Genomic DNA, 17,405 nt, shown 5'->3' with positions numbered 1-17,405 from the left:
AACCCCAGCAAAAACATTCACAGGGAACTCATATTTGCCAAGGCCAAATTTTAGCCCCAGTCCAGCTCTGCCATGGTGAATACTTAATACCAACATGAACTGTTAATGGAACGTGGAAACTGCTCCTAATGAATAGAATGAACATCATACCTGCATGCAAATCCTTACACACGTTGTACCAGTTACATGATTTGTTGGTACTTTACTTTTATTTTATGATGTACTGATGGACAACGTAACGCTGCATGCTTGTAGTTTCTCTTGTGCTTTAAATATATGGTGATAAGCGAGCCCGATCTCATGGAAATGTGTATAAATAGTACGAGTGTGCTATCTCGTTTTTAGTTTTGCATATGAGGCGTGCATATGGTATGCGTTTTTTCGCATGCATATGATACGCACTTTATGGCGTATTTATATGTACGAATCACCCACCCCACCACCCCCAACCTACCCAAGAGCATGTCATATGCACGCCATAAATTGCGTATCATATGCACGTGAAAAACTGCATACCAATACATTTCACAAGATTGCACACTCGTACTAATGATGCGCATTAACATGTGATCGTGTTGGATAAGCAGTGCGTGCAATTGAAAAGTTTGCTCTACGAGCACAGTATAACAGCTGACATGACAGGACGGTTTTCTGAGGTGAGAGAGATTTTGTATTTCATAAAAAGCTACAAAAATAAGGTTGGGATAATGACAATACAGCCTGACAGCATAATCTGACCACAGATAGGCCTACGGAATTGGGATCATTTTCGCACTCTGCGACCCACTCAGAAAGGCCTTGCAGCCCACAAGTTGAGAAACACTGGACTACACAGCCTTCAACAGGGTCATGAAGAAACCCGGGGGTAGCTGAAATCAATCCCCTTAGAGCCCCAAACGTCACTCTAGCAAAAAAAAAGAAAAAGAAAAAAATAATCTTACAGCAATGGTGTTCGATCCTTTACCTGAAAAAAAATAAAAAATAAATAATAATAATAATAATAATAATAATAATACATTGATCTATTTCTATATAAAGACTGGCTATTTTAACTGTAAGGTCTGACTTTCATTTCTATAGCAACCACACGGAGTGCCAAGATTTCTAGAACAAGTACACCATCTCCTTCTACATATTGTTCATTAGCCTAGAAATCTAGGTGCACCCTAGCGCATCAAATCTAATCTGCCGCGAGTGTCGTCTAGCAACTCTCAATACAGTTCTGAGCTGTAAAAACCAAACTCAGGTCAGGCCAATCACATCGTGTATAGAGTCGGTGGGCGGGGCTTAACTTAGTGACGGCAGAGTTGCGCTTGCGTGCTTCTAGTAAACACAGAAACTGGCGAACGGCGGTTTTTCAAATAAGCTTTGACCACGACTCTGGAAGACTTGGAGTTAAGCTTTTCTCTGAGAAAAGACCAAAGAGCGGCACTGAAGTCATTCTTAAAAAGGTATGATGTGTTCGGAGTTTTGCCAACCGGATACAGCGAATGTTTAATCTATCAACGAGCTCCGCTTCACGTTGCTCTGGTTGGTTGTGGCGCTATCCTATCGCGTGCAGAGGGAGTTTGAAAGAAAACCGTTTATCCCGCCCCTCGGATTGAGCCCTGTCAATGGTGAGTTTCCAGACCAAACATCTTGATGTGGGTCTGGCTTGTCAAGCTAATTGTTTGTTGTACTGTATGTTGAAAAGGCTCAATGAAAAATAGTTACCACGTCTGCTTTTGAAATGGTTACACTTAAAACACCTTAACACAATCTTTGAATAAGGCTGAATAAAGGCTTTTCATCATATGTTTCTGCAAGCCAAACAGCTATAATAGAGTACATTTGTGAAGCACCAGTGAATCTCAAAGCTCTTTGTACTCTGGGTTAATTCATGAACGAGAGGCTGAGATTGTTATCACCTGAGCTATACATAAACTGATCTGGCATCAAAACACCTCCTATCCAGAGTGTTTGACTATTTAGAGAAACGCATGCGTCTACATTCAACAGTGTGAGATTTATTGTAATGATTCAGTGGGGTGAAGCCACATGCTTTCGGCTGGGTAATTAGGCGGCCTGTGCATTGAGGCTGAGACAGTGCCAGGACACCTCTACTCTTCCCAGCATGGAGAAGTCTTGAGTAACCACAGTGAGTCAGGGAAAGAAGAAAGGAGATGATTCATAGAGCTCTCAATGAAGGCGCTTCTCCGCAGAAAGCACGACAGAAAAGTTTCTTACACCAGCACACAGTGAATGTCTGGGCTGAAATTTGAATTGTTTTTAAAATAGCAGTAAACCACAATCTAAGACTTCCTACTTAGGTCATTGTGGACTTCATTGATATTTTTAGACATCTCAGAAAAAGAAAAAAAAAAGAGACATGTACAGAAATATCGCAAAAATGAACATCCAGACATTATCCCAACGTTGTTCTAAACATGAAGAAACTTCAGAGTTGCACTGTATTGGATAATCAAGTAATCACTACTGTCAAACTCTGACAAGGACAAAAAAAAAATTCCTCCTTAAGATTCCCAAAACAGTAGTGCATATGACTTGCTGTGCTATATTCCACATCGTCTGAAGCCATACAACAAATGTGTGAATTACAGTTATTACCTAAAAATAGTTCTTTCTGCCACAGCTCTGAAATGTTAATCTCCATTCAGGCTATTTTGAGTGAATAACTTAAATGTGATTATGTCTCTGACACACAAATAAAAACAGAAAATCCTAAAACTGCCATAATTGTACTGTTCAAAATAACTATTGACTGAACCACATTAGTTAGCATGGCAAACTCATAGTAGAATCTCCAGAAAATTAATTTCTGAAGTCTTCTGCCAAGACTTTTATCATTTTAAAACGTCATAAGGGTAATACAAAAATTTAGAGTGAGATCACAGAAGTCAGTAATTGTTTTTTTTGTAGATTTTCCCCCCAGTTTTGGCAGAAGGTAAGAGTTTAAGAGAATAACTAATTCGTGGATGAGACTATTAACATTACTGTAGTATGAAGCAGAGCAGGGCCTAGTGCTGTGGGATCTGAACAATGTCACTGAAGCGTTTGCTAATGAGAGACACACGGCTGGAGAGCAGTGGAGCTTTTATTATGACACAGCCGCTTCCGCTTCTTCACGTCATGTGTATGTGGGCTAATTTAGTGCTGTATTATCATATCAGATACATTTGAGTACATTGAAAAGGATGTAGTAACGTTAATCTGTGCGTTAACTCTATGACTTCCATGAGACACTTGTTGCACACTTCAGTAAGCTAGATCGATATTATGCATGGTCAAACATGGTATTCCTGATTTTAAAAAAAGAAACGAAAACAAGATTATAGTTTGCATTTATATAGGCTATAAATGCATCCAAACACTTGTTCTCTTGTCTAATAAAACCTATATTAAAGCATATTTGGTGTTTCCATGGTTTCTACAAAATCAAGAGTAACACAGGTATGATGTCATTGATAGGCAACGCATAGACACAGTCCATGTCCTTGTCCTGGTAAAAAAAAAAGGCTTATTTCTCTGGATTTAAACATTAGAAATGTTTGGGATAATGCAAGGACACAATATAACAAAATATAGAACTCTGTTCTACTGGTTTTTGGACATTTTAATCTTATATAGTGCCTTTAAATGTTTAAGGACAGCATATGTTGCACGCTGTCAATTACTACAGCAATAATTTCAATGAAATGCACTTACTGGAAGCCTTGCAGGCAAGCTGACAGTGGCACAAATAAACGATTAAAATAAACATTAAGTTGTAAATAACCAGGAATATTCCTTTAAGGCTTTGAAGTTATTAAAACGGCAAAAATCCATTTGCATTGGCAAACTCGCTCACTTTCTCCAGCATGCATTAATCATTATTAACACTGCATTTCTGCACTGCACTTAAATGTTATAATTTAAAATGTGCTAAAGATGTATGACAATCACTTGAAGAGCAAGATGGCATGCTGTCCTCTAAGGACAGGATGTGACATAATGAAGAATTTGGCACCGAAGAGCCTTTTATTGAAGTGACATCATACAAGGGTTACAAACAGCTCACAAAAAGCTCAAAAGAGGTTCACTTCCGCAGTAAGAGCAGAAATTAACTGGCCTTGTTATACGTTATATATTTATATGATCCAGTTCTTGAATCCTTTTCCCAGAAGAGACTCTTGCTGAACATGTCATCTCAGCAGGCCATTTCTGAAAATGTGTGTGATTTACACTGAAAATTAATTTGATACGTTGGGCTTTGTTTAGAAAAAGCCAAGAGAGGTAGTAGCACTCAAATTGCATTTAACCAGACTCAAGAGCTGTAACAATATCTCACCGGTTTCCTTAACAGGTTTTCAAATCAAAAATGTTTCCTTGTATCCTCGCAGTGCTAAAAGACACCGCAAATGTCCTTCACTACAGCTCATTCAACATGCATGAGTACAAAACGCTAACCTGAGTTCATCCCTTTTTTTGTAAAGAAACCAGAAAACATGTTTACAGCTAAAATAATACAATCAAAGTCCTTTTAGACCGCCAGACACATACACACACACTTACAGTAAACACACATCTGACTGTCTCCATATGCCATTTCACAGAGGCACGAACAGTCAGGTCTCTAAAGAATAACTGTATGACTAATGAGCCCCATGGGTCACTATAAACAAAGAGAAAGTGACGAGAGGACCACCTTTATAGGTCTTTGAAACATACTGAAATTCTGTGCTTTCAGGAATTTAAAAAAAGGTATAGGCTTACATAAAAAAGCAAATGGCACATTAACTGTATTCATTCAATTCCATAGGCTGTGCAAAGTCCCAGAATGAGCAAATCTGTCTTGATTAATAATATAAGCATGAAGTCTTAAATCTATTTCAATGGCTTCGCTGCTCCTAATGTCCTTGCCAAGAAATGCTGCTTCTGTCTCTCTCAAAATCTGAAATCTCGTCCACTACAACCACATTTCACACACAAACCGAGTTTAACGCAAGGGCTGGCATCATATTATTCTCCGTTAAAGTAAAGGGAAGAAAATTAAATGTTTTACCCACACACTTTTCACAAGCTAGAGGCTGCTAATAAAAATGGCTGCCAAAGGAAGTAGTAAGCGTGCTACTTTTGCCAACCCTGAGTTTTCCAAATGAATACACTGTCATTACGAATGCTAGTGTGATGCTGACATCTACCCACAAAACTACTCACACAAAAAAAAAATTACCATGTAGCTTCTGCCAAAATTCTTCTGGTACTATTAATGTTCTACAGATAATGTTTTTTTGTTGTTGTTGTTGTTTTGGACTACACCACCATGCATAAAATGTCCCAGATATCACTGAAATGTCCTAAGAAGTCACATTTATTTCTGTGAAAGCCTTAGGCTATGCCCGGTTTCACAGACAAGGCTTAAGCCAGGTTCCAGACTAAAATGCATGTTTGAGATTTTTTAACTGAAAACAACTTGCTCTGACATATTTTAAAAGATGTCAGTGCCATTGTTTTGTCTCAAAATGCAGACTAGTAAATGTTTTTATAAAGCTACTTAAATGTCCTAATTGAAATAAGGCCTAATCCTGGTTTATTCAAAGACCTGTCTATTAAAACTAAATTATAAATTAGTATTCGGTGAACAGTCTCAAATGTTACATTTGTGACCAAATTCTATTTCTGTAATAAACACATTATGAAAATGATTGTTTCCCCTGCTGCCAGATATTTTGTCAAAACAAACAGAGCTATGAGACCATTAGTTTTGGCTATTGCTTGTTGATTCTGGCAAACAGCTGAGTGAGCTGACAGGAAACAATGCGGCACTGATTGTCATGACAACGACTTTAATCAAACTTTAATTTTATGCGACATTGCATTTTTACACAGTATCTGGAGCAGGCACAAAAGACACTTTGTAAGAAGCATTTAGATTGTTTTATTTATCGGTTTATTGGTGACAGTGGTGACTAATTCCATATTTCCATATTTTTTTTGCAAACAATAACTGTAGTATAGTGATAGATACAGTACTGTGGTCACCATTGCAAGCTTAGGGAAGAGCTTCCAGAAAGGTAATTTCTTGAGAATTTATCATTTTAAAACCACAAAAATGTGAATACTAAAATAGAGAGTTACAGAAGTCAGCAAAGTGCAAAAATCTAATATTGGCAAATATAGGTAGAATTTAAATAGATATCCTTCTTGTCTCTGAAAAGGGTGAGCAGATGTTTTGAGTTCCCTTGATGAGTGAGGGCTGAGCTACGGCCAGTGTTGACTCAGCTGAATTGCCAGCCTGAGGCACAACCACATGGAATATGAACGTAATGAGCAAAGGTCAATAGGTCTTCTTCCCTGTCAACATCATCACTTCAAGAGGACACGTTTTGGCCGCCTCTGAGCCAACTCGCCTCAAATATCCTTGCTATTAGAGTTCATACCACCTCCATCCTGCCTGAGGTACTTTGTATTGACTTGAGAGATTATCATACAAATCACACGCTAATGCTAAAGCGCACGCCAACATACTGTAGTTTATATTGCTACATATATGCCACATGGACATCTTTCATACACAGCAAAGAAATTATCAACATTGTTTTCTTGAGAAAATGTCCTGGTGTCCTGAGGCATTCTGAGTGTTTCTAAAGACTTTTGTAGTGCTGTCAAAAATATTTTGATATGAATCGATACTGACATACTATTTGAAACTGCTCTTTTCTGCAGTATCAATACATTGATATCAGCTGCGTCATCTACGACACTCGTCATGAATTGACACTCGTCTCATTCGTTCCAGTTAAAGTGCTTGTATTGCACATAATTCTCTTCATTCCCCAGGTTTCAGCCTCACACCAAAAGTGCACCATTGATCCATATAAGTGAAGGTCCACATAAAGCCATCCCTCAAACAGCTAGAGCGTTCCAAATTGAGTTGTTTTTCATGGCGTATTGCTCTTAAATGGTCAAATACACACAATATTATGTCAAGATTCCCTTCTTGACAAGTATTCAGGTAAACGCAGGCATGTGCACCGTGTCGTGTAACCGTATATCGGATCTCTGCATAAGCTCTTATCCCCGGTTTCACAGACAATGTTTAAGACTAGACCCAGATTAAAATCCATGTTTGAGCCGTTTTAACTGTGAAAGCAACTTGCACTGACCATTGTTTTGTCTCAAGATGCACACCAGTAATGTTTTTTTTCTAAGGCATGTTTATAAAAGCTACTTAAATGTCCTTTTTGAACTAAGGCCAAATCCTGGCTTAGTCTGAGCCCTGTCTGTGAAACCATGCCTCAAGTCATGTTAACAAAAAAAGAGAATGCAAAAAGAAAATCACTCGCTGCTCTTGTACCTTTCATTTTAAGCATTAATCTGCATTTAATTTTTTACAAACTATCCAGTGTTATTTTTAGATTTAAATACTTAATTTCTGTAGTGTTACCTGAACACTAGTCTACTATTAAACCCACCTGGAAAAACTTAAGCCATGTTTAATTAAAGGGGGGGTGAAATGCTGTTTCATGCATACTGAGCTTTTTACACCTTTAAAGACTTGGATTCCCATCCTAAACATAGACAAAGTTTCAAAAACTAATGTTGGACGTTTGATGGAGTATTTCTGTGTTAAAAATACTCCTTCCGGTTTCTCACAAGTTTCGGCGAGTTTTTTTCGAGTATGGGTCTATTTGACGTTAAATAGAGCGGAAGGTCCTTGTATGGGCCGTACGGCTCTTCTCCCGGAAGGGTGCGCGCGCGCGTGACTAGAGGGAGAGAGAGGAAATGCACGCTGTAAACAGTCTCTCAGGTGCAGATCCAGTCCTCCGTGAACACTTATGTCGCGCCGCGCCGTGCTCCACTTTATTCCTATGGGTGACGTCGCGCGACTTCAGCACAGCATTCCGGGAAGGCAGCGCTGCATTTGAACCGATTTGAACGCAGAAATGACGGGAAGCTTCAAGGCATCGCTTCAGTCGCGTCGCAAAGTGGATTTCCACGGTCACTGCTGTCACAGGACTTCACCAAATCATACCAAAGAAGTGTGTTTTTGACAGAGCGGTCCTGCTTTGGAAGATGCCGGTGAGTAAATCAACTTCAAATGTCTCTGCTATTGGCTACCGTCGCATGAGTAAACATCAGTAAACGATACGATCGCGTGCTTCGTCATTCAAATGCGCTAACGGTTACTCCATTGTTGTTCTGTATAACGTTACACTAGTCTGACTCTGACGTGCAAAACCGTTTTGCTTGCTACCTCTAAGGTCTAGTCACATACAATAGTCCATAAACCGAATCATGTCCTCATAAACTGCACACAAAGGCCCCTAAATAGAGTACATACCACAGAGATGGACATCCTGATGTTGCCGTTTCTCCTGTTCAATTTATTTCAGCCTCAGATTTGATTGTGGATCATTATCTGTATTAGCTGAGATAGATGGGTTTCTCCACGCTTGAGGACGTCACCGCTTTGCGCGCTCATCATTCTTTAGCTCCGCCCACACGATACGCCTCCAGGCGCTCGGTTTTTTCCGGAAAGACTCGGTACAGCCCATATTTCTTTTATAAATATGATAAAACTAAAGACTTTTCGGAGATATGAAGGATGCAATACTACTCTATAGGTACTCAAGATTGACATGAGATTGACTGAAACTGAGTGTTTCACCCCCCCTTTAATGTGTCTCTTTATTCTATTTCTTTGTGCCATCATTATTATTTTAATACCATTACTTGACTTTTTTTGTGAATTTAGTTAAATAAAGCCTCCCTGTACTGTGTAAGCTATTGTAATACAATTGACATCACTAGACTGTTGCTATGTAGTTACTTAAATAGTTGATCACTTACCCGAGTCTATAGACCAAACCCTCTTTATGATATTCTAAAGAGGTGGTGGTAAACATAACAGCTGTTCTATCACAAGTACTGTTATTATGTATCGCTTTAGTATAGATTTATGTCACAAATATAACCACAAAAAATACGGAGAACAGATATTTTTAAAGGTCTTAATTAAGAGATTTAAAATGAAGTAAATCAACTTAAGCGCATATAACAATATAATTGATACAATCCTGTAACTTTCCGCAATGTGTCCGAACTATAACGTTTTATGCCAAAGCTTCTTTTATAATATGAACATTTGTAACACACAAATAATGAATCAAATCCGCGGCAGTGCCAACACAGATCTGAATGTTTGCTGTGATTTGTATTTGTCAAAGGTTTAATAGACACAGGGAGAATCGTTATCATTTAGGAATGAAATTGTGTAGGTGTTTGAATCGAGTTTGCGATCTTTTATTGATTAATAGTGCAGCTCTTTCAATAACTCTGAGCAATAGTAATAGAGATTAAGAGTTTAAACATTCTTGTATGACCAACCTCCTCTCCTTCCAAATGCAATAATCAGTTCACAAAGAAACCTCAGTCACCTCCAATATCAATATCTCTTAGTGATCAAAAAGCTTTGCTTTAATACCCAGAAGTTTAATATGTTGAATCCCTGAAAAGCATGTTTGCCTTCATGATTATAAACAAGCAGGTTTTAAATTGAGGTTATCCAAGAACGGCAAAGACAATTTTGCACTTCAAACTCACAGAACTTGAGGGTCAACCAAGTACATTAAGCTCCACAAACTCATCCAGATCAGCCGCATGTGAAAGAGACAGACTGAACTCAAGAGTTTCATTAGCCTTGAAGTGGGCAAAATATCAATGTGATGCACTGTCATTCCTTTTGATGCTGGACCAGTTATGCAGTTCAAAAGAAAGCTCCGCCCTTACTTGTATTATGGGCTGGCTGGGTGTTCGATCTACATCATGGTAGTAGTCAAGACAACGCTCCCTCGTGGAAGCCCTCTGGAAGTCTCGTGTGCTGCATGCTGCATACAAATAACAAAGCTCTGGAAGCAACTTGGACCAACTTAAAAGCTACAAAAGGACCCAGAGGATGTGCATAAAAGGCTGGGATTGAGCACCTCCGTGTTTAACTCTAGTCTGTCGTTGATTGATGGCCAATTAAACAGTTAGAGAGTTATTGATCACAGGAGAATGAAGAGCATCCCCAAACAACCTTAAATATGCTGGGTGATGAACCACAGATGGGCTGAGAGCAAGCGGAGCGCCACAGCAAATTTTTCATGTTTATGCTTGCCGTCGCCACCGAACAAACCCTATGGAGTAATAACAGTTGGGGGAAAAAATTACCTGCTTTTGTTACATTACTATTGTGGGATGAAAGTGCTCGAGTCTATTGAGTATTCAAGCAGATGGTTTATCATTAAAGCGGACAGATCTTTCATAGATCTTGCAGTCTACGAGTCAAGCCAATAGCACCTTGGGAAATGCACTCTTATCTCTTCAGGGAGGGGCATTCACCCAAGGCTTTCATAGACTCTAGTGCTCACAATGTGCTGAGAAGCAGTGCCTGCACATTAAATGCATCTGCTCTCAAGGTCAACAGTACTCCAGCTTTCTCTGGCCACTGACAGCACCTCAGGGAAGAACACGATTAGTCTCTCTGGTGACAGCGCTGATCTTTGGTTCCTCCTGCTGACCGCATCCTTTCTGAAGGGCGTTGCCAATATTGCAGGAAGAAGCAGGTGCTGGAGCCCAGGATGGGACCAAAGGGGTCTATAATACCTGGAGTAAGCATCTGTTAACATTCACATTCATTTCAAATGACTCTTTCGCATTTCTGGGTTTCTAAGAAGTGGAAGTCATCGTGGTTGAGAAAACTTCTCCAACAAATACAGTTTTGGCTTAAAAGTGTGCTATCACACTAGCGCTTTCGGTGCACATCGGGGTTCTACTGACGTCAGAATTCGGTTTATTTGGATGACGTAAACGCTGTTTTCAGAGCCACAAGCCGTACCCAAGTCTGAATAAAAAATGTGATCTGGGCTGGGTATCACTCTTGTGACCTTCGTTATGGATAATTGATGATATGAACGCAATCCTAAATCACAGAAGGGAACCGTCATTGATGACGCACGATTTGATAAAACTGTGTTCGTATGCATTCTCACTCACTTTCCTGACAAGCGTGACTGACACACTGCAAGCCAGAGAGAATGTGGCTCCTCCATTCTTTAGAACATTTGCAGTACATTAAAAGAAAAAAAAGAAACTAAAGGTTCAAAAAGCAAAATATAAAAATGTGGTGAGCAATACTATGTCGTAGTTACCAAGCGACAATGATGTTTTCATAATGAAAACACAGCGCGATTTGAACCTAAATAATATATTGAGAACACAACCCAGGAGGAGGGGGAACAATCGAACAAGCAATCAAAACAATTGGGAAAGCACCCATAGAAACAATGGTGCAGCAACGTTAACTATAGTTTTCTGTAATTTAATCTAAAGGTAATTTTCTATTAACATTGTAAATTATTTATTTATTTATAAAATTATTTATTATGTTAATATTTTTGGAGAAACGCCATCACAGTCTGTGAAAAGGGTCCATGGTGGCTGAATTTGTTTTGAAACCTATCCTGCCCTGTAATGATAGACAACAGAGAGGGAAAAAAATCAATTTCACACATTTTAAGACCTTGCAAAATTAAATACAGCACTAGTAAACATCTACTATAGTATAATGAAATATTAATGCTATACTGTAGATGTTGCTTGCCAAAAAGTAGTGTCAAAGATGGCTACTTTTAAATGGAAAAAATACGCATTTTGCAACAGAGGATAACTAAATGCTAACCTGCCAAACTTTGAACCCTCAGATGGTACAACGCCAATTTCAAAGGGTTAAAGGCACCCGAAAAACACACCCCAATCCCTTTAACAGTAGTCTACAAGTGCTTAAATGAAGCGAAAGGACACATTTCCAAGATCTGATGCAGTCTGATGGGAGACTTCCCCCACCCCAAAGGTTCGTGTCACACTCTCTCATGTTCTCTGCTTTGCCATTCCTTCCACATTTGCATTTGACACTTATGGAGAAGACATATATAGCACCGCAAGATAAGAAAAGACCACATTTGTCATCAAATGGAGCATGCTCTTGGATTATGGAAAGCCAGCTGCTGTTGACTTACACTGTTTGCCTTTTCCTCATCTCTGTTACACTATTTCATGCCTCTCCATTCATCACATTCAAATATGGTTATACATACATTTTATGTACATAAAAGTACATGTGTAGAAACTGTGTGAGTGGTAGAAACATACCCTCCTGCATTTAAAAAAAAAAAAAAAAATGTTAAGGTTGTGAAATTGCAATGTGGCCGCAGTTGAGTGAAACGGAACAACAAAAACAGATTTAATTATGTTCTGCTTCGGAGCGCTTGCCGCGACTCTAAAATAACACTGTTCTCAGACATGAATCTGTTCTAATCTTTTTATTTTTCTCTGCTGTTTGATCCTTTTGGTTCTTGTACATCATGAAAAATCATTGGTTAGGATCAAAACGCCCATCTTAACAGCAAAGTCCTCTCTTTAACGCATCATTTGACTAGTTACAACTTAGAAGTAAAAGGGCAACCTCTTTTTTCTCATTTCGCTTTCCTTTTTAGACATACGCATCATCATAAAAACACCGTTCCAAAACCTTAAAAAGTGAAATGATGGTATGGTTTTAGTTTAAGGACTAAATAAATTGAAATTACTTGAATTTCGTAACAAAAAAAAGATTAGAACACCAAATTTCAATAATCCCAACGACGACAGCAAATTTTTTTAAAAAAATCTGGGATCTGAGGGGCCTTTGAGAAGCTTCTTACCCACATAAGAAAGCCTTTTGAGTTTCACTGCACCCCAGAACCCAACCCTTTCAGTGAACAACCAAGCACACTCGTAGTAGTGCCAAAAATCTCGGACACAAGCCCACCACAAAATCCAACCACAAAAATCCCCTGTCTCTTTCTCACATAAACAGCAAAAACAGCAAAGCCATTACATCTGTCCTTTCCCAAAGAGCTGGGAACAAACAAGAAACCATACTTTACTGTGAGTTATGCTGATTGCATAACTGATTTATATACTCCCTGAATTTGATGAAGCTGTATGCAGCATGAATACGGTTCTTTATATACTATCTGCCATTGTCATTAAGTACAATTTATCCACAAAGAACAACTTTTGTATTGCAGGTCTGTTCTTATAATATCATTGATGGCAGGTCAAAAAAAACACTATAAAACAAATAACTAAAAAAAAATTCACATCAATAATTTTGCATATATTTAACAGCATGAATAACAGTGTGCATTGTATTATAATAAAAACTGATTTCAGTGATATTTGTGTTTTATTTTCCTACAATAAACAATTTTGGTACTGTATTGAGTCAACATTAAATCTTGAAGCAAGACCAATAGAGCCACTAACACAGGCTAAAGTATAAAGCATACACACACACACCGCTAACATAATGTGCTGATTCCTTTTGTCTACAGACTGTCGGCTCAACGGTAGCTGATCTCCCTGAAGGCAGCACATTGTTCAGGGAAGAGCTCTGTTCTGTCTCTTGTGTTCTCTCTGATGAAGACTGACAGGGCGACCTTTATTTTTGACCGGATTATGTTTCAGGGGAAAGACAAGTTGGCTTTTTTTATTTATATAGATTTATATATATATTTATATATAGGAAAATGCACCATCAGCATGGTTCTCCCTGGCGAGAGCACCTTGTGTGATCTGATGATCTTTGGACTAACAATGTCTCCGAGCACACGTGCTTCCATTATTTCCCCTCCATCCAATTTATATTTCTTCATCTTTACAAGTCTGGAGGATGAAAAAGTTCTTGTCTGATCTTTTTTTTTCCTTCTTTCATTTGGAGGCGAAGCCGGATAAGTGCCCTTGACAAATTAAACAGAGCATGCGAAGATGGTGAGAATTCAGGGCATTTTTCATGACGCCCTGCAATCTGCTTTATTTGAAAGGGATGTTTGAAATTCCTCATGCCACCATATTTATATTTTTGACTGTGTCAAATCCTTCTCAAATGAATGCACAAGAAAATACCTTCTAATTCGGGTTCCTCATTAAGTGGTTTCTAAAGCAAGACTAATAAAACAACTTTTAACAAGTCAGCCCTTTGTCCACGGAGGTGGGGGCAAAACAATGTTAGCCGAGTGTGAAATGTTGACGGTGCTGTGAGGATACTCATCAGCGGTCCCCAGCTGGGTTCTATGGTGATGATTACTCCAAGACCTCCAGAAGCACAATCCAACTTTCCCACAGTCATGTTTCCCACAGACAAGACCCTTGCTTTCTTTTACTCTCGACACAATTTAATACAAATCTCGGCAAGCCCATACTGGTTCATGCAAACGTATTGTGGACTAGGTCAGTGTTTCCCAACCTTTTTCGTTTTATGGTCCTTAAAGCATAAGGCTCAAGCTCCCCATTCAAATGCAACCCCCCCCCCCAAAAAAGGTATTTTAAACTGATATTATGCTAGATTTAATTTATATTATTTAAACGGTTATTAAAATCATGTAAACAAGCAAATCAAATATGTTTTGTTTTTAATCTTTAAACATCCGTGAATTTATATTTTATAGGTGTAGTAAAGAAAAAGGAAAAAAAAGAGTCCCCCTGGGATGCACGTACCCATGGCTTGACAACACTGCACTAGATAACTGTGATTCTGTATCTGTACTAATTATGTTCAGGCATAAACAAGAGGTTAATATACTATGTATGTGACGGTATCGTAATATGCAACCGTCTTTGTTTCATTTCTTAGTGAATGTGCACAAAAAAACAATGACAACACAGTAAACAAAGGTTTGTGCCAAATTACACCCATTAAAAGAGGCAATAAATTAATCTTTATATGCATATCCACACCAATTCTTGTGTAGAAACACATAAGCTGGGCATATTAGAAATGCTCTGGTCTTAATTTTTGTTGTAGGAGTAGTAACAAAGACCTGAAAATGTGGCATTTTGCTGGCTTTGCCAATAAATATATAAAAACAAGTGTTCATTATGAACGTATCGATTTAGAATGTTTAATCATTATTTAAATGTTTAACCATTAAGTAAATATATACTTCTTCCTTTGGAGAGCTATAATTGGTTGCTAACCAAGATAAGTGCAAGATGTGTAATGGGAGGAGAGCACGATTTTGTGCACGTTCTTTTCCCCTGAGCTGACTGCGACTGCACGTTTCACCTCTTTTTATACATCTGGACACAACCAAAATTGCCCTGCAACGTTCAATGATCGTCGGAGCTTACTGTACTTCGTAAAGCTGTCAGAAACACTGCCAATGCAGCAAGAACGGGTGAATGTCGGCGCGTGGAAATGTGCGCGTGTCGAGTGTTCCATTCAAGCTGACGCTCACAGAAATGAAACACGCAATACAGGGTGCAACATTCAACAATACTTCTCGGTTTAAAGCTTATTTGGTGTACATTTCTGGTCTTTTTTGATTAAACAAACCTTTGGTTGTGTGAATAAGCTACATATTCGTTAGAAAGGTGATGTCTCGCTCGCGCCGTGAGTCTCGTGCTCGCAGGGACATGTCAATCAAACTTGCAGCACGTTCAAGTTATTGACAAGGTTCTTTTTCACGTCTGCTTCTGCGCGTGTTCTGGTTATTAAAAGTAGAAATAACATCGCAACTTGTGTCAAATTACATATTTCGCATACAAATGAGCACCGTGAAATATTATATTGGGCTGTTATTCGTGAAACCACATCCCAAAAAGAGCCCGCTGCTGTGTGTAAAAGCAATTACGCCCTGCTTACACATGGCTTTCACAGTGGAAACTGAAAGATACGTTCAAACAGTAATTAAACTCACCAATGAAGGTAAATCCGGACGAAAACAAGCAGATCCATGTGAGTACAAGCCCGGATCTCCAGCGGACAAAGGGACCCAGGTGTAACGGCATCTTTATCACCTTCTCGTTCAAGTTTAAGTCAGTAATATCAACTGAATGATCAGCGAGGATAATGCTTTATGGCTGGGTTTAGTTTTGGTAATATTACACCGATCAGCGCATTTATAAGTCCCTTTTTTCAACACGTATCCTCTTCCTGTACCTTGGCCATCAGTGCGTCTTCGTTGCTCAGAGACAGCAGCGCATCACAGGTGTGGTAAATAAAGACGCCACTCTAATTTCTTCAGCTCACTCGCGCACATACACACTCCAGACGTGTGGAGAGAGAGAGAGCGGGAGCGAGAGCAAACGTCCTCACTCTTCTTCGTCTTCTCACTCTCCGCTGCAGAATACTTGCTCCGGTAAAGAGAACGGTGGATATTGGCTTCAGCGCGCGAACATCTGCTGCTACAGCAATGCAGGAGTGAGGAGACGCGCTGTATAGAGCAGCGAGGGAGCAAAACCCGGAGAGAAGTCCGGCCCCTTCACTGGAACGGAGTGCGGAGACCTTTGGATACGACGCGTCATGTAAGCGAACAAGTGAATAAAAGCGCCTTTAGTGTTTTATAAACAGACGAGACCGGGGCTCTTTTTATGGAAGGTTTATAGCTTTTAGTCGTGACTACTAAAAAATAAAAAAACTTAAAGATAAAGTAGATAAAAACCTAAAAAGTCCACATTGACTTTGTGTAAACAGAGGCGCATGTTGTACTGTATGTGCTCGTCACAATGCAGCTTGAGACTATTCTAGGCTTGTGAGCTCAACAGTATAACACACAATTCATAAAACAGCTCAAATTTAAGATGGATGCAGGCAAAAATGGTACATCATTGTTTTGTCCACAACAACATTTTGCTGTAGATGTATTATTTAAAACATTGTGTAATAGTTAAACCAGTTATTTGCCATCAAACCTAAATAGTTAACTAAATTAAAAATATATAAATAAAACATGCATAAAGCCATTGTGATACATTCCCTGTGTTTACAGGATATTAGGCTATCCCATCAAATAAAAAAAAACATTGAACAAACATGACTTTATCACCTCATGATTTTATGACCATGATGTTACCCCCCCCCCCCCCACACACACATTAAAGTCAAAATAAATGTAACACTGTCCATGCATTTTCCCCACTAGTTTTTAACTGTATGTTTTTAGCAAATACTGACAATTTTTACAGTCAAAATATGGTTTACTGTTAGTAAATCTGGCCCATGGTAAATTATAGGTAGCATTTTAAATGTGCTGTCCGTCTAGTTTTCACATGACAATAGAAACGCCCACCTAGAGGCCAAAGCAAGGCTTTCCTCCATTTCCTCCCACCGGTCATACGGTATATATCAAAGTACAAATGCAGTAAGACAGTAATATTAAAGTACTAAATTCAAAATACGCCTTATTGATGATGCATACAATGTACAGGTAAGCAGATGAACCCAGAATAAAAAAAAAATCAACATGCCGTTTCTCCTTAAAATTGCCAATGGCTATAGTTAGAGATATTAAGGGCATTGTCAGATTAAGAAGGTTACATGTTTAATGTCCCTAGCCCCC

At 38.9% G+C, this 17,405-nt stretch overlaps 1 protein-coding gene across 4 annotated transcripts in view; it reads right to left on the bottom strand.

The window, feature by feature from the left end:
• Nucleotides 1-16,311, bottom strand: part of unc5a (unc-5 netrin receptor A) — a 236,065-nt gene extending 219,754 nt beyond the window's left edge. For 3 of the 4 annotated variants that reach the window (XM_067457152.1, XM_067457153.1, XM_067457154.1), the window contains exon 1: nt 15,765-16,310. In XM_067457152.1, coding sequence (XP_067313253.1) covers nt 15,765-15,855 — 91 coding nt within the window. In that variant the 5' untranslated portion in view covers nt 15,856-16,310. Of the gene's footprint in view, nt 1-15,764 lie in introns of all 4 variants that reach the window. The other variant, XM_067457151.1, reaches the window with a different exon arrangement.
• Nucleotides 16,312-17,405: the final 1,094 nt, after the last annotated feature.

This window comes from Pseudorasbora parva, chromosome 11 (genome assembly GCF_024679245.1).
Source record: "Pseudorasbora parva isolate DD20220531a chromosome 11, ASM2467924v1, whole genome shotgun sequence".
Taxonomy (NCBI): Eukaryota; Metazoa; Chordata; class Actinopteri; order Cypriniformes; family Gobionidae; genus Pseudorasbora; species Pseudorasbora parva.
This window is presented reverse-complemented; position numbering and strand designations above follow the sequence as displayed.